The sequence below is a fragment of the Xyrauchen texanus genome, chromosome 36 (assembly GCF_025860055.1).
Source record: "Xyrauchen texanus isolate HMW12.3.18 chromosome 36, RBS_HiC_50CHRs, whole genome shotgun sequence".
NCBI classification, from domain to species: Eukaryota; Metazoa; Chordata; class Actinopteri; order Cypriniformes; family Catostomidae; genus Xyrauchen; species Xyrauchen texanus.
Window position 1 is genome coordinate 33752810 of NC_068311.1, and position 27857 is coordinate 33780666.

General features: G+C 40.6%; 1 protein-coding gene across 50 annotated transcripts in view; it reads right to left on the reverse strand.

Annotated features, from left to right (window-relative positions):
- The window catches only part of LOC127629660 (elastin-like), a 109623-nt gene extending 101767 nt beyond the window's left edge, over positions 1-7856 (reverse strand). For 20 of the 50 annotated variants that reach the window (XM_052106837.1, XM_052106823.1, XM_052106863.1 and 17 more), the window contains exon 1: positions 7576-7854. In XM_052106837.1, coding sequence (XP_051962797.1) covers positions 7576-7651 — 76 coding nt within the window. In that variant the 5' untranslated portion in view covers positions 7652-7854. Of the gene's footprint in view, positions 1-7575 lie in introns of all 50 variants that reach the window. The other 30 variants (XM_052106833.1, XM_052106835.1, XM_052106862.1 and 27 more) reach the window with 5 other exon arrangements.
- Positions 7857-27857: the final 20001 nt, after the last annotated feature.

The window sequence follows — 27857 nt, forward strand, 5'->3', positions numbered from 1 at the left end:
AAACTTGACACCCAAGTTGTGGTAGAATATATTAATATGACAAATATTTATAAGCATTTTGACCCTAACTCTACCAATGTACTGTGTTACAGAGACAGATTTGGTTGGTCCTCTACATTGTGTTTCATTAAAGACCAGGGAGAAGAAGGATTACATCAGATCATTCATCATGACCTCAAGACAAGAACATGCCAGTGAGGAACCATGTTCACATGCAGTCCAGACCAGATCCTGTGTCTGACAGAGCCCATACTCAGCTGGTATGAAAGCTGTCTAGGATGATTTTAAGAGTTTTTTTTTTTTTTTTTTTTTGTAACAAATAATTTGGTTTAAGTGCAGCTCTTTGTTTTAATCTAGTCTCAGTCTCATCTGGGTGGAAATAGATGGGACGCTCACTTTGACATTTACCTACACTGTAATTTGTGGATATAGAGCTAATAACATTCTAATGTGCTCTTCAGTAGGTGAAATCGCATGCTAACAGTGCTGCCCTACAAAGCCAAAATCCAGTAACTACACCAACATTGAAACTGAGAAAAATGCCTTTAAAGTTTGTTTTGTATTTTTGATTGTTCTGCCAGAATGTTGAATTATTACATTTTTGCACTCCATTTTCTCTGAATCTGAGCATAGTTGAGCCAAACCCATCTGTCACAGAACAGATCATGAGTTAAGATTGCATACAATTATACAACTCGTACTATTTCTGCCATAGCTAAATTCGACCCAATCCATCTTATCTCAGTTTCATTACATTTGCAGGCACTGCGTTTCACCTTTGTAAGGGCAGAATGGCGCAGTGGTGGAATAGCAGTGTTCGTTTTACAATTTTAAGAAATAAATGCTATATTCCCTTCTGTTAAAACCAGTCTAAGGTGGTTTACATGTCTGGTTTATGTTGATTTTGCAAGTCTCCCAGTCTGGCCAGGCTGGTGTCAAGTTAGTTGCACAGCTGACCAGTTGACAAGAAAATCCAAATTCCCTTTAAAGCTATCCAACCAGACCAGTGGAAACCAAATCGGTGGCTTGCTAAGACTAGAAAGTTTATGCTTTTATTGGCAGGGCTTTTAAGTGTTCAACAGAATAATCAGAAAAATTCCTTTTATTGTAAATAAACCATTGAATCTGCCATTAACTCACTTGAATTGCTTTTAACACTACTATGAACAGAGATAACTATGATATCTACCCAGAACTCCCATCTGAATGTGTATACAATACCTTAGAGTGCAGACCGGGCCTACGAAAGAGCCAGACACATGTTGATTGTAAAATTCAAATTCATACGGTTCTGAACGAAACACAAACCACCTTACGTTTCACAATTCAGCCTTGATATCTGGCTATGTGTTTTCCCAGCAATGCTATCCTGTGATGGACTGGCAATAGTTGGGTATATGAGTGTGTGGCAAGTGAGCCATGTTTCAAAATGCCAAAGATATGGTAGATAAAGTGTCAGATCTTTTAACAGCCTCAGACTGTGAATGGAGGTATAAATTAAGGCAGCTAAATGAAGCTGTTTATCTTTGCTAGCATTCATACAGAGCTGCTGCCAACACTCCAGGAGCCCAGTAGAGCTTGGCGTTGAGAGCTGAGGTCATTGTATAACATTCTACAGAGTCCTAGTCTCTTCAGGGCTAACTAAAGAGCAGGAAACTTTAGGAGGTATTTAATCTACAAGAGAGAGGGTTCCAAATGGGATGTGTATGATTCACATCTCCAGTGCAGACCTGCTCTGGTTCCTTTGTGTGCTTTCTGTTATCCTGAAGAAGAAAAAAATCTGTTGCATATAGTGTGCTTTGTCAATCACCAGCATATATTGTGTTTTGGATTTTGGTCTCCCGGAACCAAGAACAGGTACTTATTCCATTTTGTAAAAATACTGGAACCGAATGATTTTCAAGGTGTTCGGTTCTTTAAATAGGTTCTTTTCCACCAATGGGCTGAACGATTTTCATTGTGGTACCATGCCCTTCCTTACCAATCTGTGCTAATTGTAAATATCATGGTTTCTTTTCCCACAGTGATGCTTTAATATAAGGATTAAAATGTCCTGACTGAGCATGTGACCAATCTCGAGTCACCATGTCACTAAAGCCGTTCCACCAGCATGGTTCTCTTAGCCAACTGTGCTTAGAAATTGGGGCCAGTAACATGCTCAAGTGGAAATGCTCCTGGTACCGTTTCTCGCCGTGCTCAGAACCATTTGGCCCAATGGTGAAAAAACACTTCTTCAAGTAGTAAAATCATCTTTAATGACATTGTTATGGAACTAGAGAATCGAACGAGAACCATTAAGTTCCTTAGAATTCCCATCCCTATTCCCAAGCATGGTGGTGTTTCCACAAGACTTCTTAACTTGTTTAATTAGCAAGACTTTGTCAATCAGTTTCATCAGAATAACAACTCTGGTTGATTAGCTTCTATAGCTAAGCTTTGCTATCCTGGTTACTAGCTAGACAAGCATAATCCATCATTGACCATCATAAAACAGGTTGGAACTTCTACACCGGTCTTATCAGCAGAGCGATAATTTGTGAAAAGCATTGAATGCATTGAACATTACAGGCATTACAGAGTTCAAATCCATCAACACACCACTAGACCTACCACGAGACATTCATTCCTTTAAGCGAGCTTTCCAAAGCTTACAGCCAGCTTTGGAAAGCAAGATCTTCAGGATGAAGCCCAGAGAGGTGCTCCCATCAGATATTTGTCATAAAGCATCTCTGGGGGAGTCGCTAATCAGATTGGGAATTCGTAGAGGGGGGTTCGGGGTGGCAATTCATCATAATTCCATTTTACAGCAGAGGTGTGCCATCTGATCTGGTGGTGATTTCATACACCTTCAAGCAGAGCCAGGCAAGTGTCAATAAGGATGAGACATAATGGACTGAGCTCCTCTGATGTTCTGAGCCAGAGACTTTTTTAAAAGCGCTCCCCTTATTTCAAGCACTGCTGAGTTAAAGGAGAGCTTCTTAATTCTTACGAGACTAGAAGGCAAGACCTTTCTTTTCTTTCCTTTCATCTGGCCCTGTTCATCCTCTCATATCCAGCGTGTCATTAATAGCTGTTGTCATAAAACACCCTAACTATTTTGGCTGCGAGATAGAGCGCTGGGGCCTGGTGTGTCTGCCGTGCTGTACTGTACTGGTGTCTGCACTAAGACGTGAACAATAAAGATGTTTGAAGGGCACTGTTACCCAATACCAAGAAAAATATGATTGATTGTCTTTCAGCTACATGTCGACAGACTTCTGAGTGATAAATTACAACAGGAAGGTATAAGAATACGGGGAACACTTGGGACATGATAATTGGTACATCCAAGGGCTTTCCAAAGTGCTGCCAATGTCTTAGGTATGCTTACACAATCTATCAACTGTTTAGTTACTTTAGACTTAATGCCAGTTCCAATAAAGCAGAGAGACTGTAGGATCCTGCAAGATCATTACTCAATACAACAACAGTTACTGCATGCTTTGTAACACTATATGTTTTAACATGAAGTCTCTCAGTGGGTGCTCTTGTGCCCTTGAATAACGGATTACAGGGTTAGTGTAGCGCATGGATGTTAGCTTTTTGCTTTCAAAATAATTAATCCAAATTACATTCTTTCAGCTCTGCTGGTCACAACCAAACTTCTAAACTAACTTTACCAGCAATACTTTCTTATTTAGTCAGCTTCATCAAAATATCTTACTTGTACTCCAGCTAGAACAGCCTGCACCAGCATGGAACTTCATACTGGTCTAAAGGCGGGTACACACTTTACGATTTATAATAGTCCTTTACGATTGTTTCTTGTCAGACTCTACGATATGAACGCATTGATATCGCCATCGCACACTGTGCAATGTTATGTCAGACTGCATGATATACATCATAGCTGACTGTGGTCCCAATCGTCCCGAACAGTGAACATGACAAGTTACGGGAGTGTTGCGGAATAGAAGCGAAACAGCAAAATTTGCCCACCACGGAGGAGCATTATTTTTCTTTCTCTGGAAGTCGGGACATCAGCATTTCCATTACTCCAATACCACTCCATCACGAGCATAGGCTAACATTTACAAGAAAGATGGATTTTGTCAAATAGGCCTATAATAATATAATTTGATCACAAATACAGAAATGTACAGATGTTGAGAATGAACGTGAGTGTGGGAGGAAGCCTACAGTAATAATGAGCTGCCACAAGAAAATATTCAGTGTGGAAATAAAAAGACTTCTACAAACTTCTCCGTTCACATTGGAGAAAACAAAAAAGGTGGGTTATAGTACGTCTTTGTCCTTTTTTATATTAGTAACCTATCGGCCACTCAAAATTGTTAAAATTCATAAAGGCTGATAATATATCACGCTTGCAAATTCCCGGTGAATAATGCACAAACATGACGTAGATTTCTATAATTGTATCAACTGTATTTGCTGATTTGGATTAAAACGTCCCATAAATACTTACCAGTATAAATTGTTCAATATTTCTATTTTATTGTATTTATTTATTTATAAATAAAATTGGAGTGGTGTGAAACTTAACTAAAGAAGTTTACAGACATTTAATGTAAATGTATTAAAAGTAAAATAGTAATTATAATAACATTGTAAAGAAAATGCATGATAAATGTAAAGAAAAATAATGAGAAAATGCAATCATTTATTTATTTTCATTTTGTAAGCTCTGTATTCATTTAATTCAGAGAATATTGCTTCTCCAAGTATTTTCTGCTTATTTATTCAAACTTTTTATATAAAATGAAAAAGAAAAATCATTGAAAGTACTCGAGTAGATAACTGGGCACAAATGTTGCTATGGTGGTGCAAACATGGAGCAGGTTTCTTTCCAAGTGAATTGGGGTGCGAGAGAGGAGCAGGATATCTCATCCCGTCGTAATAGAAGTCACACTATACGGCTACGATGGTAAATTTCAGACACTGTCCAAATTTCGACGGAGGCTGAAGATCATCGCAAAGGCTATTAATCGTCCGTCTGTGAACATGTCACACTGAATGTTGTAAGATTACTGATTTTGCCCTGCGACGAGAGAAATCCTTTAGGATTCCTGAAATTGATCTCAGACGGCAGAATCGTGGCCAAAATCGTACAGTGTGCACCTGCCTTAAGTTTATAATTTCAGCAAGGGTTTGGGGTTAATGCCATGCACCAAAATCACCAATGGTGATTAAGACCATTGAGCAAAAATCAGCAAAACGGCATTTAGACGTAGCTTAGCCCATCATAGAAAATGCAACCTGACTGATGACACAGTAACTTCCCAAGGTTCCGAAATTCCCACCTGCCTCATAACTCACTCACACCAGCAGAGAAAACATTCCACCTGCGTGAGCTGTCCATATAAACTCAGAGGCTCTGAACTTTGAAATTCATAGGGAGACTTTGGTAACTGTCCAATACAGAGGTGATTTGATAATAATTTGCTCAGAAAGCTATTTATTCATTTATGACAGTACTGAACAAACCATGCACAGGGTAATTTGAGTCCATTTCAGGGTCATTGGGGCCGGTTATGGATAAATACTTTTACTTTCATGGATCATGAAAGGTTGTCTTCAAAGCAATTCGTTTTTTGATCGAAGCAGGAAAGGATTCTCTATCCATGGCTGTGAAGTTTTCACTCTCGACACAAATGTCACAGGTGCCCTACAGAAAAGCCTGGGTCGAGCAAACCTGCAATTTTTCATGCTGGAGCTGGTCAGAGCTACAGAAATATGGAGGAAATAGCAGAGCTTTTTATGGTCTCAAATTTAATGATCAAAATGAACACAGCAGACCACTGAAATTAAGATGCCGACCCAATGGCTTTTATGGAATACATATCTCAGATAGAAATCCTCACAGGCAACAAGAGCAGTATTTCTCAACTATAAATTAATTCACCATCAGTGAAACGTTGCTGAAAGAGGTCTCTTTTAAAAACAGCCTGGAAAGACATACATAAGCAAGTGTCGAAAAAAAAGTATTTTTGAGAAAATAAATGAATCACTGTGAAAAACTCTGGCTTTGTTTGGAAACTGGGAACAGACCCTCACATGCTATTCAATCATGGCTAAACATTGCACAGACACACATCCAAGAACTTCAGAACAACTGCGACCTAAAGAGAGGGGCCAAAATCGTGATGGAGATTATTTGACTTCCTTGTCTTATATTGAGTTCCTCTGTACCACAATTTGCCCTTGTACTTGCAAAAGCAATGTTCTGGAGAGACTCCAACAACACGTAACATATGCAGAGACTCTGACCCAATGGGCAATTGCGCTCTTGCCTGGACAGCGATTTCCACCGGCAGGGTTTTTATGATGTAAATTCTACACAAGCTGACAGAATGCATGAGCTGTGTTTTCGATTAACAAACTAATCACAACCCACCTTGTCAGCCACGCAAAACATTCTACAATTGAGAGGAACAGCCTTAAAGAGAAACAACATTCATTACATTCATATTCCCTGTCGAGCATTCTGGCACATGAAACAAGACACAGGAGAAGCCGTGCTAACATCTGTATCTGGGTTTAATGTTTATTTTCTGTAAAATCTTTGCAGCCTGCATTTGGTGGTTTGTACTGTTTGCAATGAATCTTTCATAAACGTTCATTGATAGGGAATGCCAAAAGACAGAACACTATTATAAGGTTATCTTAGACATATAATTCAACTATTTGCAATAATTTATGTTACAGTCATGTTAGTAAATATACTTAGCAAAAAGATTCATTTGTGTGTGCCTAATACGGTAACATACAAACCTTTAAGCTGGCCCAAGAACTGCTTATATATAAGGATCATATGTTTATTCATACAGAAAAAATTTTCTCTGAAAAAACATCCTTTTTAAGAACATTAGGTTTGAAATTTTCTGGATGATATTAGGCAAACGAAAACCATATATGGAATATGTTAATGTCACCACCCCAATTGTTTCCCATTAATGTGGACCAGATTCCGCAAAGACATGGTGGCAATTTATGCGATGTGAAGAATGTCATGTCAACTTTTGTCTGAATTCCTGTTATCTTTTTTATTTTGGGGGATTGTGCATTGAATAGTATGTAAAGTATTGGAAGAAGGTGGTTGGTTGAGGTATTATGGAGAGGTATTACCGGGATGGTGTGTCCATTAAAACACAATAAATCCAGTTGTTAATTAACCAATAAATGTATCAGTTTATTTATGGTCCAGCAGCATTTTCAAAATGTATGTAGATGTCATGGCATTGTAATCTTGTCATTCTGCAAGGTATACACACATATAATAAAACTCATAACATAAATATAATAAACAAATAACTACTTTATGTTATTAGCAAAGAAAGTCTCTACATATCGATATCCCTTGACATGTATGACAAAAATCATCATTCCTTTAATAAACACCTGTAGAAAAGTTGAATATTAACTTCTCTAACTCTGCTTTCAGCATCATACAAACTTTAAAATCTAAAGTAATGTCTTCAAATGTGCAGGAAACAACGTAGGAAGCTCACTATGTCACTCCAACACAAGTAATATATCTCTGGGTCTCCTATATGAGCCATCAAAGTGTACACCTACCTCCTTGTAGCGAAGGACTCAGCTGCGTGGTGAGGAAGAATCCGAGAAGGAGCAACGAAACCCTTCTGCTTGCCATCTCGCCCCAAAATGCACTGGCCCTCCCCAAATCAGCTGGTTTTATTCTCCAAGAGCTAATTACCACTTCAAATATGTCTAAAAAAAAATGACGAGAGGAAGAAAAAAAAAAAGAAATGATACTGGACACGACGTAATTAAGAAAGGGCAAAGCCTTTGGTTTAATGGATCATTGCACTTTTTTCTCTTCTATGTCTGGTGTTGCTGTTTTTATTCTGGTCACTACTGCCAAAAAACCTGAGTGCTGCCAGAGAAAGAGAGAGAGAGAGAGCGAGAGAATACAGGAGAGAGGGGAGGGAAGGACGAAGGACGAGAGAGAACAGGAGACACAGGGAGAGCAAGAGACCAGCTTTCCCACTCTCTCTTCCAAAAAGAATTCCACTGTCTGCCAGACATTTGCATGGACTTTAAGAGGAGTTCTCATTTTTTATGTGAGCAGAGGAATAAAGTGAAATCAGTACTTGGATAAGGATTTTTTCCCAATCGCTGTGTTTCTGCCTTACAACTAAAAGTCTTACACCATGCACTGATCCTCACGTGGTTACGAAGGTTCTTATTTCAATCAAAGGAAACTCAACCGATGTTTTTGTAACAGAGTCACGGGGGAAATTAAGCATGTTCATTGAAACGCATGTTGAATGCTTTGTAATACATCTGTAATCTTTTACACCTGCCAGGTATAACAATAAAGATACTTGTGACACATGAACGTGTGACTGCTTGCACATTATTAGTAATAAGAGGTATTTACAAAGCTTATAAATTGCCTACAAACTTATTGAATGCTGCAAATTAAGAATTAAGAGAGGCTTTCTGATGGCAGGACTTGCACAACAGAAAGAAAAACTCTTTAGCATGCTAGACGGACACAGTCCTTCTCGTAAACATGAGTATTATGGGCTTGTGACTAGTGGATGTGAGCCGAACCTAGCATATGCATACAGATGCATTGCGACTACTTCACAAAATAGTGCAAGAAGATGACGTAAATGCTGGTGAAGAACAGGAGAGGAATTGGATGTGCATGCAAAGAGCACTTGTGTGAGGAGGTCAGGATATACCAGCATTTGTATGACGTGAGTCTGAAAGACTATCAAGACATCTTTATGGGTCTAATCTACTGAAGAGAAATAGTCCAGTATTACATAGCAGTCGTAGTGTGCATTCATCAACCGGCTGTATTCATGCACACAGTCAGATGGAGTATACATGGACAGGCTAGAATGTTCAACTGAACACACACACTAGTGTAGAAGTACAAACCGAAGTATACTTTGGGCCTTACCCTGATCGTAACCCCAGCTCTACATCCTATTCCTAATGTCAACCGCTAACTTAGAGTCCTAAACCCTAACTCCAACCACTTATTCTATCCTTGACCCTTAACCTACAGGTCTACCCAAGCCTTTCAGCTAAACCTGATTTGGGGGTCCCTCACTGGGGAGGCTGTTGGCCAGAGGAACTTCCTGTCTTGCAGCTGTAGTTATCAGTGAACGTTCAGTCAAAGCCAGACTTCTCCATCTTATAAAGTGGTGCAATTCATGTCAAACTTCAGCTGATTATTAGTTTTGAATATGGTTAGAAATTGCATTGTATTCATTAATTGATTAAATTGACATGAACAGATGAGACACAGTTTATGTTTTGAATGGTTGGGGAAAAGCACTCATAAAGGGCTTCATAAAGGTAATAGCACTCATAAAGGTATTTTTGCCCCTAAAAATCAAACCCAGGGGCAAATAATACTCCTTTGTATGCATGTAATTTTGCAATGTCCTTTAACCAAGACCATGACTTAGGTTGTTGATCACATGCAAACAGACGATGTGTCCAGGACACAAAATTTCCCTTGAATAAGTCACATGCCTTAGTAATGTAAAAAACAAATCCATCTTGGCACTCTAGTCCAAGTTTTGTTTGTTTTTTTTTTATATTTTGCAGTTAGAGGAGTCCCTCAAAGCCTGGTGAAGAGGATTTCTTCAAGAAAGCTTTGTCTTCACTGATTTAAATGGCTCCAGTGTAATTTTTCCCAAAAATTACATAAGAGGGAGAAGAGTGGGTCACTTTGAAATCCTCACAGCTGATGACACAGATAGAGATGGAAAGACAGAGGGGGCTTTATACATTTCAATCAGCAAGCTTAATGATACTTAGACAACATAATTGTTTGCTGTTCCTGCCTTAACTTAAGGCCGTTTATGGCCTTAAAACGTCAACGTAAATGCCCACTGTTCAGATTAGCTAACATGCAGCCCCTCAAATTCAGCAAACTCAATCGGAGGAACATTATAAAACAAAATTGCAGGTTTACATATAACGCACATCCAACACATTGCATCTGAATATATGAAACTGTTCATCTCAACTACAACTTTTAACATTCAGCACCATAAACTATCAAACAGTCATGACATTCTAAACCCAACGAAAATTCACAATTCTCCAAATTAGTAGTGTATCAATGAAATCAAGGATTGGATGGCATGACCTTTCCTACTACTCAATTCCGTCAAAACAGAGGTACTAATTATTGGACCAAAAATCTCTATAAATAAGCCGGTAAAATATAATTTGACTCTCGATGGATGTACTGTTACATCATCTTCTACAGTGAAGAACTTAGGCGTTATATTTGATACCAATCTGTCCTTTGAAAATCTAATTTCTATTGTTTGTAAAACAGCATTCTTCCACCTCAGAAATATTGCTAAATTAAGACACATGCGCTCTGTTTCTGATGCCGAAAAACTAATTAATGCGTTCATGACCTCAAGACTAGATTATTGTAATGCATTACTGGGAGGATGTCCAGCAAGATTGATAAATAAACTTCAATTGGCTCAAAATGCAGCAGCCAGAGAGCATGAAAATAGTTAAAAATACCCTTTGGTGTTATGTTAGAAATAGTTAGCCACAGAAGGCCTGCTCTCTTGAAATAAATTGCATGCCTATGGGCGGGGCCAAGGGTTCGATAATGCATGTTGTGGGATATGTAAATACAAATAAGCAATGTGTCATGACATCACGATCAGACAAATTTAAAAATGAGAAGTTTCAGCAGGGTGGCAACAATAAATGCTCTTTTTTTTCTCCCAATTTGGCTTGCCCAATTCCCAATGTGCTTTTAAGTGCTCATGGTTGCGTAGTGATTCGCCTCAATCTGGGTGGTGTAGGACGAATCCCAGCTGCCTCCGTATCTAAGACCGTCAACCCACACATCTTATGATGTGGCTTCTTGAGCGTGTTGCCACATTGACATGTGGAAGCACACACCATCCAACGCAGCATCCATGCCCAACTCACAAAGCGCCCCACCGAGAACAAACCATATTATAGCGAACACAAGGAGGTTACCCCATGTGGCTTTACCCTCCCTAGCAACTGGGCCAATTTGGTTGCTTAGGAGACCTGGCTGGAGTCACTCAGCACGCCCTGGGATTCAAACTAGAGAACTCCAGGGGTGGTAGTCAGCATCTTTACCACTGAGCTACTATATCTTTATATATATTCTGCATGGCTGACAAAACATGGTGTTGCACCAGGGATAACTGGAATACTGAGTTCTAGCTATTTACAGATAATATTTTCTATATATCTATCTAACTATCTATTGCAGTGGACGAAATGTAATGCTCTCGAAATACTCCCAAAAACATTTGGGTAAAAATAAAAAACTTTATTAAAAAAAAATCTTAGGGAAACATCAAAAATGTTCCTTTGTGATTTAATTATTCATGCATCAGATAATTAATATGTTCAGTTCTTTAAAAGATATAGTGCTACACTTAAATATTCCACTCACTCAAGTGTGGCTTTGTAGAGTGAAATAAAATGACTTGTAATGACAGATGCATGTTACATTTAATGAGCTAGTTCCCTTTGAATTATTGAATATGCCTGTAAAAGTTTAAAAGATATCAAACATTTCCAGGCACACATGAATAGAGAGCCCATACAGTACATCATTCGCTCACACCCAAAGCATTGTGAACCCTCCTGACCTTACACCGCATCCTGCACAACCACATTATTCCCGTGTTTAGCTTAGGAATAATAACTTTTGCCCAATGAGCCTGTTTCAGGACACTGAGTGCATTTTTTTGGAAGTCAAAAGCTTTTTCCTCTTTTTTGTCAGCTTCTCTATTTTAGCTCATGTCTGGTGCTTGTCCTTTCAGCATCTCGTAGATGCCAAAAGACTTGCCTTGTTTATGTGTCCAAGGAGTATGTGAATATTATCCAGACTTGCATTTGTCAAATAGTTCAGTTGTTAAAACATTCGACACTTCATTGTAAAAGTCTGGATACATCTTGGAATTTTTGTGATTATATTTAAGAAATAGTAGAGCAGGTTTAGTTCGCTTGTTGTATTATACACATGATTGCTATTAAGCAGAAAATGAATAAATGTAAAAGATTATGCCTTTTGTTTTCAAAGAAGTAAATAGTGGCTAGTAATTGCTCAATTAACTGTAGTTACAGCTAATTTGCTGCTCTTAAATGGTTTCTTGTGCAATAAATGTGTCATGTAACCGGTTATTTTCTTGGCAGTAACGCCATATCACAACTTACAATACATGTGAAAAGACAATATTACACTCTAATCCCATTAAAAACAAGACTGGACTTTAAAGATAGATAACTGACATAATGTCACGTTCACTGTTGTCTTTTGGTTGTACTGTTATTTTGAAGTTTAGTTTAGTTCCTGTTTTGGTTTTTGTAGTTTCTTTTATTCTGTCATGTTCACTGTTGTCTTTTGTTTTGTGCTGTCATTTTGAAGTTTAGTTTGGTTCCTGTTTCCTGTCTGGTCTTTGTAGTCCTCTGTAGTTTCTTTTCATGATTGGTGTTCCCCTGATTGCTTCTCCTTCCCTGATTGTTCCCCCCAGGTGTCCCTCATTCCCTTGTATTTAAACCCTGGTTCTTTGTTCAGTCCTTGTCGATCGTTGTTTGATGAATGTTGATGTTTTGCTCCATTGCCTGTCTTCCCGTTTGTTCATCCAGTTCCGCGTACCTTAGATGTTTTACTGATTTAGTTTTGTTTTCCCCATGTGGAGGTTTTCATTTGTTCCTGTTTGTTTTGTGTTAACCTTAATGTACAATAAAACCGCATCTGGATCCGCACCTCTTGTCTGTCTTGTCCTGCTTCCACACCAAGCGTAACACATAAAAGTTATCGAGTAATAATGGAGAACAGTGTCTCTAGAAACATGCTACTTGGCCTATGTTCATCGATGTGTTTTGAAATATGATTAACTTCTTTTGATCCATTTTTTTATTCAGATAATGATAATTAACGTCCTTTCAGTTGTTCACCTGATAGAACAGTGCATACAGTAGTTGATTGTTTACTTCATATGTCAGGTTAAAAATGCTAGTTTGAAATGGTATATTTTAGCCACCATAGCATTGATTATTAGAGGGTTTTTAGGGAGCCACTGGTTACACAAAATCATGTCAAGATTTTGTTTTGTGGTGAATTTGGGGGGATCAATGATTAGGTTTCAAGGTTGCAAAATTTGCCATTCCTAATTATATATACACAAGTACATAATGTTTAACTTTCTTGAGCAGCCTTCCTGCAAGTATAGAGGCTGAGATTTGGGTATGTTTATCTCAGATTTATATTAAATTAAGCTATGTCAAGAAATGTGAAATATTTATCAATGATTTACTGAATTTAGTGAAATATTTAATCTTATTTAATAGCTGTAAACATGTTGCAATTTTGCTTCAGTGCATCTCTGCGGGTTTATATTGATATACTACGGTCAAACTACCCTCTTGATAAAGTAGCTAAATACAAGTAAATAACACAGTAAGTATTAAAGTACCAAACAAGTTACTCAAGTTACATTACCTACATTGAATCCCTTTAGAAGGCAATGTTTATTATTATGCTACTAATAAATTATATAACATTTAGGCTAAACTTATTATTATTCTTTGCGAAGCACCAAAGGTGCTGTGGCACCTATTGTTTATGTTAGTATGATTATTACACTGAAAGTGCTGAGGCCCTATTGTTCTTCTAAGGATTATTATTATTATTGATTAAATTTTTTTTCAAGGTTTTCTGTACTTTTGGGGTACTTAACATGTGTGGCAATTGACCTTAGGCCGCTACGAGAAGAGTGTAAATATAGTGCGTGACCCAATTACGCCAAAGACTACGCCACCCTGGGATTTTCACCCACGGAACTAAAGGACCAAATCTCCTACTCAATGAAAGGTCGGAGACATGAATAACATTACAAAAATATTCATCTTTATTAACAAAATTTTTAAAACTACTTTAAAATGAAAGAGACCTTAGCCAAGGTGCCACTGGAGTTTATAGAAATATTATAAACCTACAACAATCAAAGGACCTGGGGCTTTCCGGCAGGGGTGGGCTACCAAAGATTACATCACGCCTATAAAAGAGAAATCACAGCATTCACAAGTACACACTCAAAATCAGGATTTCAGTGACGAGCACCGCACACAGTCACCCCCCACTGTGAAAGACTAAAGCCGGCCTTCCTGCCTTCTGCACCCAAGTCCTATGAACACATCAAATTAACACCTTAGTGTTCAAAGTTTAATACAAACATTGGCCCAACTTGGCTAAACTCAATTAAATGAATCAAAAAACAAAAGAAACAATTAAACTACAAATTACCTACAAAAATATTACATCCAAACAATGTCACCACTCCTCATAAGAGGTTACATGAAGCGCAGATCACAAGGACACTTGAAATAAAGAAAACACATTACAAATAAAAAAACAATCACATGCTACCACATTGCTCTGGCATTACATCACCACATAAACAGCACGTAGGACACTATTCAACACACGCACACGCGCAACTCAGCCAACTGAAAATACAAAACAAAACCATAAATGAAACCACAAGACAAACAATAACACAATAACCAAAAACAGAACAGCAGTGTTATTCAACTGCAGAATATGCCCAGACTAGTCGTTTACACAAACGCTCCCGGTGTACCGGGAAGCGCAACGATGACGGTACGCTGCAGATGTATTCAAAGGCATGCACGCGTTAACAATGGACTAGTTGGCCTGGGCGATCCCGTTCTACCAGGAAATGCACCTAAAACAAAAATACAATATTACAACTACTACCCTCAGCCCTTGGTCACAAAATTAGCAAACACCCCTATATACATACCGATGATGACGACGCAGACGCACTTGAGGCATACACAGCAGCGACAGCCACAATTGAGAACTGAAAGACCCGCACGTAAAATCCCACGGCTGCGACCCATATAACTGGGAAACGCTTACTATCATACAAACAGCGAACATTCAGTTACCAAATTAAGGTATCAATAAAATCGGAAAACCAACTGCTCATACCTTTCTAAATGTCCACATCTGATGCCGGAAGAAGCAGCAATGCTGCGCTGGTGACGAAATTGTGACGTTGACAATGACACACATCAGGGAGATGAATCCTTGCCTTTTTATATCACAAGGGTGACAGCTAATTGGCTTACGACCCAAACACGTTTATTAGAGAATATAGCGGACTTCCCCACTACAATCTACACCCCTTTTCTGTGTCGGCGTCCCGACGATCCAGAAAAAAAAAAAAAAAAAGGGAACCCTTGCAACCAAGACGGTAGATGGTTAATCCCAGGGTCTAAACCAAACTGAGATGGCACTAGACACTGGCCCAGAGGGACCCTCAACCTCCCTTTCCAACCCACTCACAGTGCGTGGAAGACGATACATATTAGAGTGCTGGCCTGCTGTAGTACGCCCAGTCCTGCGTAGTGCAACTGGCCCTTCACAAATGACAACTGAAGGGGAGCTCAAGGATACCTCCTGTTCAACAACTAGAGGATTCACCGCCCCATTAACTGGCTCCCCTGATGTTACCGCAACAGGACCTGTACCACCTAACCATAACTCTTTTGGGAACTCGGATGACCCTAAACGTCCCAAACTCTCAGGTGCGATCTCTTGCGCAGGTTGCAGGGCCTCAGGCACCAACACCATTAGATCAGCATCATCCACCTCCTCATCTAGCAGGGAAACCCATGGTCCACTAACTGGACCAATAGGCTGCTCAACAATCGGTGATTCTCTCCAGACCCGGGTCTTCAAAAGTGAACGGTGAACACAACGTACCTTGTCCATTTCATCAACTGGTGCAATAGTGTAAACAACACCTCCCTCCTTTGGTGCCCTAACCACCTGATACACTACGGGGCTCCACAAATCCTGGATCTTGTGGCGACCCCTCACCCCATGATCATGGAGATAAACTAACTGACCATTCTTTAGGGGTAGGTCATGTACCTGCTGGTCATGTTTTAATTTACGGTAATCTGCAGCTACCTTCAGATGCTCGCGCGCTCCCTCAAAGGCAGTCTGTAGTCGCCTCTGGTGCTCCAAGACCCAATTGTGCACACTACCGCACATGGCTCCGATACCCTACCGAGCAAAAAATCCACTGGCAATCGAGGCTCTTGGCCAAACATTAAGAAATGAGGGGATTCCCCAGTTGCCTGGTGGGGTGTAGTATTATAACAAAAGAGCACTTGCGACAGGCAAGACGTCCACTCCCTCTTACTGGAGCTAGGCAATGTCCGCAACAGATTATGCAAGGTTCGATTAAAGCGTTCACACTGACCATTACCTGCCGGATGATAGGGGGTAGTACGTGACTTCTTTACTTGGTAGAACTCACACAGCTGTCGAATAAGAGAAGATTCGAAATTACGGCCCTGGTCAGAGTGAATACGACCCGGTACTCCGAACTTATAAAACCACTCTTCAACCAACGCCCGAGCAACGGTCTCAGCTCGCTGATCCCGTGTCGGCACCACCATCGTAAACTTGCTAAACACGTCCGTCATTACCAGGACGTTTTCCTGTCCAGTAGTGGAAGGCTCCAGCACAGTGAAATCAACAGCAAGGACCTCGTTGGGTCTTGAGCTCAACAAATGGCCCATAAAGCCCCGAGCAGCTGGTCGAGTTTCCTTAGCAAGTTCACAACGCTCACACTCTTGACACCAACGTATAATGTCATCTGACATACCTGGCCAATAGCATCTCTGTCGTATCAGCTCACCCGTCCGCTCAATCCCCTGATGCCTATGCTGCTGATGCAACTGCGTTAGAACCTCCTGCCTCAGCACATCGGGTAAAACTATCTGAAAAACATCCTCACCTCCACCAGGACGGGAAATCCTCAGATACAGTACTCCCTCCTTTAGTACCAATCGATCCCATTGCTCGAACAAGGTCAATACTGGCTTAGCCAACTGCTTACGCTCCTCTTGCTGCGGACGCTTCCCTTGCTCCAAAAACTTCAACACCACCCCAATAACTGGGTCCGCTTCCTGCAGGGAACATAGATCTAAAACAGAATAGCCTGGCAGGACACTCATCGTGGATACAACTGCCTGTGCTACATATCCCGCCCCGATGGCCTGATGCAACAATGCTGGAAAAGTAGTATCACCCACCAAACCCTCTGGAATACTCCCAACAACCGGATTTTGTCTGGAAAGAGCATCCGCCTTACGATTACTCCTCCCTGACCGGTATCTCACCTCAAAATCAAATGCAGCCAACTCAGCCGCCCACCATTGCTCCGTGGCCCCAAGCTTGGCAGAAGCCAAATAACTAAGAGGATTATTGTCTGTGTACACCATACACTTATGGCCAAGAAGGTACTCTCTAAACTTCTCTGCCATGGCCCACTTGAGCGCAAGAAATTCCAATTTCATTGAGCTATAATTTGACATATTACGCTCAGTGGGCCTCAGGCTGTGACTAGCATATGCTATAGGGTGCACCTTACCTTGATGTTCTTGAGAGAGTACTGCTCCCAAGCCTCCATAACTGGCATCCACCTCCAATATAAATGTTTGAGAAAAGTCAGCATAAGCCAGTACTGGAGCCGAGGTTAACTTACTCTTTAAGCCTTCAAATGCTTCCTGACACTGCACAGTCCACACCTGAGCTAAACTCAGTCCTTTAATTTTTCCTGACTTACCACCAATCACCTCAGCTACCAACTTATGTAAGGGGGAAGCCAGCTTGGCGAACCCCTCCACAAAACGCCTGTAATAACTTGCAAAACCAAGAAAAGTCCGTAATTCAGACACACTTGTGGGGCACCGCCACTGTGCTACAGCCTCAATTTTACCCGGGTCAGTTGCCACCCCCTCTGCGGAGATGACATGCCCCAAGTATTTTACCTGTTGTCTGAAAAACGCACACTTTTCTAGTTTTGCCTTGAGGCCCTCCCGCTTCAATCGCCCCAGGACAACCTCCAATCGCTCCACATGCTGCGCCACTGAAGAAGAATAAACAATTATATCATCCAGATAGAGAAGGAGAGATTGCCGCTGTTGGTCACCAAACAACCTCTCCATAAGCCTCTAGAATGTACTAGGGGCATTACAAAGGCCAAAGGGCATCCTGTTCCATTCAAATAAACCAAATGGAGTACAGAATGCAGTCTTTGGCCTATCCCGTTCCGTGACAGGGCCTTGGTTATACCCACTGGCGAGATCTAACATAGAAAACCAACGAGACCCTGTCAATGAATCCAGGGATTCCTCAAAACGTGGCAGTGGAAATGCATCTTTCCTGGTCTTCGCATTCAGATGACGGTAGTCTACGCACATGCGCAGACCACCATCCTTCTTCTTAACAAGCACTATGGGGGATGCATAGGGGCTACTACTCTCCCTTATAACCTGGGCCTCCAACAGCTGATTAATGTGGGTCTTAACTACTTCATAGTCTGACGGTGGTATCCGCCAATACCGCTGCCTTACAGGGACATCATCCAACAAGGGTATGTCATGAGAAATAAGACGAGTACAGCCCAAATCTCCCTCATGAGTCGAAAACACATCCTGGTATTTCTGGAGCAGAGCCCTTACCTGCACTTGCTCCTCTATCGACAACACAGACAAATCAAACGACTCTATCTGCTGGGCCATGATAGAGGCAGACTCCAGAGAATGAGACTGAACTGTAGCAATGACTGGATCAACTTCCACAACTCCTGTTGGTAAACTGATAACACAGTTGTCGAATACAGTACTACGTCCACCGTGCCCACGTTTACAATAGGTACCCAAACAGTGCCATGGGTCACTCTTACTAGGGCTGGGGATGCCAAAAGCCCCGCTGGCAGACCTGACTCAGGGGGCTCAAACAGAACTGTAGTGCCAGAGTACTGGGAGGACCAGGTGGCAGTGACTAACTTAATTGTGCCCCCAGGGATACGACACACCTGACGTCCCCATACTCGCACATTCCCTGCACGGTCTGAACGACTCGTAATACTCACTTGTTGACAATATTGCAATGCTTGCAAAAAGCTCTGGGACTGCGCAACAATAGGTAGCTCAAAAAGGGCAGTGCCATGCTGTCCAAAAAGTTCCTGATAACAACGGCCTAGTATGTTCATCCCCAGCACCCCGGGGATATCTACTCTCATACCACCAGGTGGATCTCGAACCACCAACACGCCACATCCCGAAACTATCCTGCCGCAGAGTTCAACATCCAGCTCCAGGTAACCAACGTAAGGGATCGTAAGCCCATTAGCTGCCTGAAGTTGCAACCATTGACAGGATTTAAGGCGATCTTGACCCCAGGGTTCAAAATGCTGCAGGAAGCAACTTTCTGTAATTGTAGAGACCATAGAACCGGTATCCACCAAACACGGCACTGATACTCCTCCCATACAAACAACAAGATGTGGACAAGATGACATTAAATGAGACAATGAACGGGGAATATCTAAATGACTTGAGCCAATCACTTCTCCAACCGGGTTGTGACTCAGCAAACCGGCGGGGACTAGTTTTCCGATAGCTGCGAATTACGAGACTGTCCATTCACCATAGTCCTAGGACCCATTGGCGCCGATGGAGCCCGTGGGGAAAGGCGTTCCCCATCGCAATCCCTCGCAAAATGCCCGGGTCGTTGACAACGTCTACATATCACAGGGCCAGAACGAGGAGAATGACTACGTACCTGTGGCATCTGAAAACGGGCAAAACTTTGAGTAGCTGATCTAACTGCCGCTGCTGTTGCCTCAATATTTCCCGCAGTTCAACCCGCTCTGACTGCTGTGGTGAACTCTCAGTGCCTGAAGTAGGCCCGCCCTGCACCCCATACTGGAGGCCATAAGCTAATGGCATAGAATGACTACGTCCCCTCGCACCTCCAGGCAACCCTTCCCGTTCCCACCTAATCGCCTCGCCTCAAACTTCGAGTATTGTAGCGGTAGGCTGACGCCGGACCAACTGTTTAAGTTCCCGCCACAATGAACTATCAGCAACATGTTCTACAAACTGATCCCGCAGCAAAATTTCGACATTAGAAATCACATTAGGGGAGCGACTTTTAACCCTCTCCAGAAGGCCCATCAAAGCGAGGGAAAACTCCAACAGAGTCTCCCCCTCCAGGTGCCTTCTGGAGAAAAAGGCTTCCTGCAGAGCGACATGAGACTGAGAACAGCTATATAGCTCACGCAAGGCCGCAATAATTTTGTTAGGATCTCCACACTCAATCTCTGAACGATACCGAACCTCCTCACGCGCCTCCCCCTCTAGGTGATCGAATAAAAAAAATGCTTGATCTGCGATAGACAAATGGCACATCCTCATACAGGCCCAGGCCTCCTCGACCCACTCATCAATACCCATACCTGATTTACCATTAAACTTCGGACATTTACGATCACGGGGAACGAAAACAAACCTCTCGGGTGCAGGGGCACTAGCCACCGATAACTGAGGTGTACCTGGCGGAGCTGTGGTGGAGGTAGAAGCTGCTGCATCAGGGTCAGGTGTTCCAACTGCCATCTGAGCCTGTTGCAACCTTACATTATCAGCTCTCAATTGAGCCACCAACTCTCTCAACTCCTGCAACTGAGCCTCCATCTTAACAAGGAAAAGACTGACTTACCAGAAATGAGTGTGGTCTCCTGGAAGATTACAAAAGGATGACTCATCCAGGGAAACACTGCTGTTCTGTTTAAATGCACAATTCACAACACAATTAGGAGAAAAACACAAGTTAACAAAATAAATTACCCATGTCTGCAACAAAACACAGAGATGAGGAGGCCCTGCCGACTACGCCAAATGTGGCAATAGACCTTAGGCCGCTACGAGAAGAGTGGCCTACCAAAGATTACATCACGCCTATAAAAGAGAAATCACAGCATTCACAAGTACACATTCAAAATCAGGATTTCAGTGACGAGCACCGCACACAGTCATCCCCACACTGTGAAAGACTAAAGCCGGCCTTCCTGCCTTCGGCACCCAAGTCCTATGAACACATCAAATTAACACCTTAGTGTTCAAAGTTTAATACAAACATTGGCCCAACTTGGCTAAACTCAATTAAATGAATCAAAAAACAAAAGAAACAATTAAACTACAAATTACCTACAAAAATATTACATGCAAACAATGTCACCACTCCTCATAAGAGGTTACATGAAGTGCAGATCACAAGGACACTTGAAATAAAGAAAACACATTACAAATAAAAAAAAATCACATGCTACCACATTGCTCTGGCATTACATCACCACATAAACAGCTAACACGTAGGACACTATTCAACACACGCACACGCGCCGCGCACACGCGCAACTCAGCCAACCGAAAATACAAAACAAAACCATAAATGAAACCACAAGACAAACAATAACACAATAACCAAAAACAGAACAGCAGTGTTATTCAACTGCAGAATATGCCCAGACTAGTCGTTTACACAAACGCTCCCGGTGTACCGGGAAGCGCAACGATGACGGTACGCTGCAGATGTATTCAAAGGCATGCACGCGTTAACAATGGACTAGTTGGCCTGGACGATCCCGTTCTACCAGGAAATGCACCTAAAACAAAAATACAATATTACAACTACTACCCTCAGCCCTTCGTCTCAAAATTAGCAAACACCCCTATATACATACCGATGATGACGACGCAGACGCACTTGAGGCATACACAGCAGCGACAGCCACAATTGAGAACTGAAAGACCCGCACGTAAAATCCCACAGCTGCGACCCATATAACTGGGAAACGCTTACTATCATACAAACAGCGAACATTCAGTTACCAAATTAAGGTATCAATAAAATCGGAAAACCAACTGCTCATACCTTTCTAAATGTCCACATCTGATGCCGGAAGAAGCAGCAATGCTGCGCTGGTGACGAAATTGTGACGTTGACAATGACACACATCAGGGAGAGGAATCCTTGCCTTTTTATATCACAAGGGTGACAGCTAATTGGCTTACGACCCAAACATGTTTATTAGAGAATATAGCGGACTTCCCCACTACACATGCATGAAAACGTTTTGCACACACATCAGAGTTGTCGGCCATTAGGGCAGGGCACAGTTGTGAAAATGGCCATGTAAGGGGGGCTCTGTAGCACCAGCTGGGTACATATATAGCTCTCACCAAGTCGGGCAACTTTCATAATTATAGTCATTAGCTCTGCCCAACAGGAAGTCAGCCATTTTGGATTTTCTGAAAATCACAAGCTCTGAAGATTTAAATACTCCTCCTAGGGTATTCATGTGACTGGCACCAAATTTGTGCAACATCATGTCAAGACATTATAGATGCTAAATTGTGAACAGATTTTTTTTTTTACATTTTTAACAGTTTCGCCATGGGGCAACAATACATTTAAGGCAAAAAATGTGAAACAGGAAGTTCCTTATATATTCTGTGTGCATTGTATTATTTTGATGTATGTTTTGTAATAATGGCTGATTACATTTATGCAGCTATTATGTGTCACAATCATAGCGCCACATTACCCAGGAATTAATAAAAAAAAATGAATTATCACAGCTGCGAGGGTCATTGATTAGTATTACAAACTTGATAGTCATGAAATCTTATTTACACGAGGAGGAGGACCACAGTTGCATCTAAAAGGTAAACAATAGAGCACTTTGTTCTTCTCCACCTCCACAATCAGTCTGGTATCATCCATTGTTGAACACGAATAAGATAAGTTTTGAATTTACAGACGTCACAGTCTGTCACGTGCATGTGTTTACAAGTGAAAGCAAACTCGGCTGTGATTGGGTATTGCTGATGCCTAGAGATCAGGGGTGGGGAACCTTTTTTTCCATTAAGGACCATTTGAGTATTTACGAAATGATTCGTGGGCCATACAATTGTTTGCAATTTCTGATTGTGGGTTGAAATTAATGTATGCATTCTGTTACGTGCTCACACACCAAAAACACTAAATGGTCTGTCTGTTACACAATATTGTGTGTTGTTCAGTGGCGGGCTGTGCATTAAAAGTCTAGGCCTTCAGTGTGATTCATGCCATTAAGAAAACACAGTTTCACAGTATGCCATTTTTTTCATTTTGAAAGTTTCATCAGGGTACACGGTTATGCTACGCTCCATTCTAGTTGGATGTGGGATATTCCTACTTGATATCTCCGACCATAAATGCATCCCATTCCCTGATATTCAGAACTGCAATGCTCCCGTTAGCTTAGCAGGGGTTTGACTCTCATTAGAGATGTCTCCTAGCAACCCAACTGATAAACAACGCTGCAGCGCTATCAATTGTGCTTCAGGTGTACGATTATCAAAAGAGATTATAATGTTTTATACACCTGTTTCTGCAGGTAAAATTGTCTCACAGGCCTTATACGGCCCTGAGCCCTGACGTTCCCCACCCCTGCTATAGATGAAATTACTGTTTACAAATAAATGCTCCGCCCCTTCTGAGTTCTTTTGTTTCCCAGAAAAGAACTGCTGTCTATGGGCACTTTGCTCAAATTGAGCTGAAACTGCCCAAAAAGTGCTTTTTAAGTTGTTGGAGCACCCGTTTTCCACAGATTATTGGAGAGTGGTGCTTCTTTAAATTTCCACTAGATCGTGGCATCCGGAAAAACACAGGATTTTACATACAGGTGAAACTCGAAAAATTAGAATATCGTGCTAAAGTTCATTAATTTCAGTAATTCAACTTAAAAGGTGAAACTAATATATTATATAGACTCATTACAAGCAAAGTAAGATATTTCAAGCCTTTATTTGATATAATTTTGATGATTATGGCTTACAGCTTATGAAAACCCCAAATTCAGAATCTCAGAAAATTAGAATATTACATGAAATCAATAAAAAAAAAAGGATTAATTACTGCCTCAATGCGGCGTGGCATGGATGCTATCAGCCTGTGGCACTGCTGAGGTGTTATGGAAGACCAAGATGCTTCAATAGCGGCCTTCAGCTCATCTGCATTGTTTGGTCTCATGTCTCTCATCTTTCTCTTGGCAATGCCCCATAGATTCTCTATGGGGTTCAGGTCAGGCGAGTTTGCTGGCCAATCAAGCACAGTAATACCATGGTCATTGAACCAGGTTTTGGTACTTTTGGCAGTGTCAAGTGTCAGTGTCAGTGTACTTTTGGTGCCAAGTCCTGCTGGAAAATGAAGTCAGCATCTCCATAAAGCTTGTCTGCTGAAGGAAGCATGAAGTGCTCTAAAATGTCCCGGTAGATGGCTGCGTTGACTCTGGACTTAATAAAGCACAGTGGACCAACACCAGCCGATGACATGGCTCCCCAAACCAACACAGACTGTGGAAACTTCACACTGGACTTCAAGCATCTTGGATTGTGTGCCTCTCCATTCTTCCTCCAGACTCTGGGACCTTGGTTTCCAAATGAGATGCAAAATTTGCTCTCATCAGAAAAGAGGACTTTGGACCACTGAGCAACAGACCAGTTCTTTTTTCTTTAGCCCAGGTAAGATGTTTGACATTTAAAGCCCATGTCCAGGACCTGTCTGTGTGTGGTGGCTCTTGATGCAGTAACTCCAGCCTCAGTCCACTCCTTGTGAAGCTCCCCACACATTTGAATGGCCTTTTCCTGACAATCCTCTCCAGGCTACGGTCATCCCTGCTGCTTGTGCACCTTTTTCTTCCACACTTTTCCCTTCCACTTAACTTTCTATTAATGTGCTTTGATACAGCACTTTGAGAACATCCAACTTCTTTTGCAATTACCTTTTGAGGCTTTCCCTCCTTGTGGAGGGTGTCAATGACGGTTTTCTGCACAACTGTCAGGTCAGCAGTCTTCCCCATGATTGTGAATTCAACTGAACCAGACTGAGAGACCATTTAAAGGCTCAGGAACCCTTTGCAGGTGTTTAGCTGATTAGAGTGTGACACTTTGAGCCTACAATACTGAACCTTTTCACAATATTCTAATTTTCTGAGATTCTGAATTTGGGGTTTTCATAAGCTGTAAGCCATAATCATCAAAATTATATCAAATAAAGGCTTGAAATATCTTACTTTGCTTGTAATGAGTCTATATAATATATTAGTTTCACCTTTTAAGTTGAATTACTGAAATTAATGAACTTTTGCACGATATTCTAATTTTTCGAGTTTCACCTGTAAATTATGAAAAGTCACAGGTCATTGTTATCAGGTCTGCTCTATTAGACACAATTGACCTGCAGCAGCTGTTGATATTAACTTTTTAACGAAGAAATTATGTAAAGTCTCATTGCAAACGGATGTTTTTAATTTCTAAAGTGCAGACGCTTTGACAGATATGAGGTCAAATATGATCTAACAATGATCTTATCTGATCAAGACCACCATATTCAGAATAACGGGAAGAACAGATCCCGTCTCCACCACCGCAGCACATGGACTACTGTTTGTGAATAAAAATAATGTCTTTAGAAATAATGCAAAAATTATGTCTTTGCATTTATTTTGAATGCATAAATAATATTGTTCAATCGAAAACAGCTGTTATTAAGATTTGATATGGAATATGATCATACTGAAGTAAGAATATTATTATTGTATGTGGGTTAATAATTTAAGCAGTAAAGACACATATTGCATTTCTAGTGGTAGTTTTTATTTTTATATATCACATTTCTTATGTTTTAGAAGTGTGTTAAACATGAGGATTTGTATTCATCAACCTGTTACATGTCCGACATGATCATACAGGCTCATTGAACCAAGTTGAAACTTGTTTTGCTGATATTTCAGAAATTAGACTACTAATATATACTTATTCTGTGCATTGTGTAAGTTTTTGTGTCAAATCATTCATTTTATCCATTAACAGTGCACAGTCACTTTAATTGAGCGCTGTAAAAAGGGAGTCGAAACCCCCACTGCACTGCAGCTCACGCTACGCTCTGACACGCTGCTTGCGCTTCCGATGTGAATGCTCTAATCTGTTATTATGGATGATGAAAAAAATACACTCTGCTTATGCGCTGCGCTGATCATGCTTGTGTTGTGAAACGGCCATTACACCATATCACACTATCTGATAATTATGATGGTAGCACATCCTGATAGGTATTATCTGGCCTACATATACGGACAGGTTCTCCTGTGCCTCGACATGTGCTACCCAAGTTTAGGCTTTAGTTGTATACTGGTGTGTGTGTCTAAATATTCTTCCTCAGATTTCACAAACAATAACCCTACAATTATAATACAATACAATTTAATCAAAACTTTTTTTGAGTGTTGAGGGTGTGATGTTTGTTCTGCCTGATCTTAAGAAGGAATTTATAGCCAGACTCAATTGTTAATTAAGTGTAGTTATATACACTTTGCACACAAAATGGCTCAAAATGATCTCCAGACTGAGCCATACAGAATGAATTATACAGAAGTTTGATATATTTGACTTTGTCGAAAAGTTATACAAACAAATAGTTAACAAAGGTGGCTGTGAAATCGGATTTGAGGCTGTATCTCAGCAACACTGTGTCCAATTTCAAGGGTCGGGGAGTTACGTAATACATGTAACGGGATTACATATTTAAAATACCAAATATAAGTAACTGTATTCCACTACAGTTACAATTTAAATAATTGGTAATCAGAATACAGTTACATTTAAAAAGTGTTTTGATTACTGAAGAGATTACTTTGCATTTTATTGTCATTTGTGTCATTTTATATTTAGTCCTTTCAGATGGAAAACATTTATACATATAAATGATCCAAAGTGCATTTGAACAGCGGTGAAACACTTTCTTATGATGTGTTACATTCATACGAGCAGACAGAGAAGTACGTTTGAAGTAAGTTTGGAGCAGAATAAATAGAAATAAACCTTGTGTAAATTGTCAGATTTATGCTAAGCTAAAATGCTATTTCTAGCCATTGTACATGCACATGTTACCAGACACAATCATGTTTTTTATCAAGAAAATTAATGTTGGATCATAATTTCTTATTTTCTAGTAAGATCTTTGATATTAGGGCAAAAATCATATTCTTGATAATCATTTTTTTATCATTTTCCTGTAAAAATATCAAAAAATCCTTAAAACAAGATCAAATCTTGTTTTAGAAACAACACTGCATAAGATATTTCAGTTTTTCAGAGAATGTATTTTGAACATGTGTATTTTGTCTTACTGTACTGTACTGTTTTTATGGACAAAACAATTGACAAAAATCCACCAGTGCTGAAGAAGTAATCCAAAGTATTTAGAATACATTACAGACCTTGTGTAATCTAACGGAATACATTACAAATTACATTTTACAGTATGCGTTCTGTAATCTGTAGAGGAATACATTTCAAAAGTAACCCTCCCAATCCTGCCTATTGCAATGAAACTCGTGTGCCTCATGAGGACCATGGTCTGAGGGCACATGCAGAGTTTCGTGACAGTGCCTCCTATGGGTCAAGAAATTTGAAAAATTGCTTTTTTTTTCTGTAACTTTTGAAACGTATTTTCCTAAAATCATGGGTTGGGTTTGTAGATTCCCTAGGTCATGCGGATTTCAAAGATACCAGTTTTCCCATAACAGCCATACTGCCTCACCACCATATTGATATTTATTAAAAAAATGGTATATCTTTTAAATACATTGTCAGATTTGAAATGAAATGAAATACACTTTTAATACCATTTCAATGAAAATTGGTATGCAATGGTAAGCCGATTAGAGATAGCGCCACCTATAGTTCAAAAGATAACCTACACTTGTGTTGACTCTAACTTCAGGAAGTCTCTTTGCCAATTAGCGGCCATGTCAAATGAGTGGTTCAGTGTGCCAAAGCACTGGTTTATTGTTTCAAGAGTTGTGGGTTTGTATCCCCACCTGTGCAAAATGTTGTAGTTCTGTTGATTTTTGTAA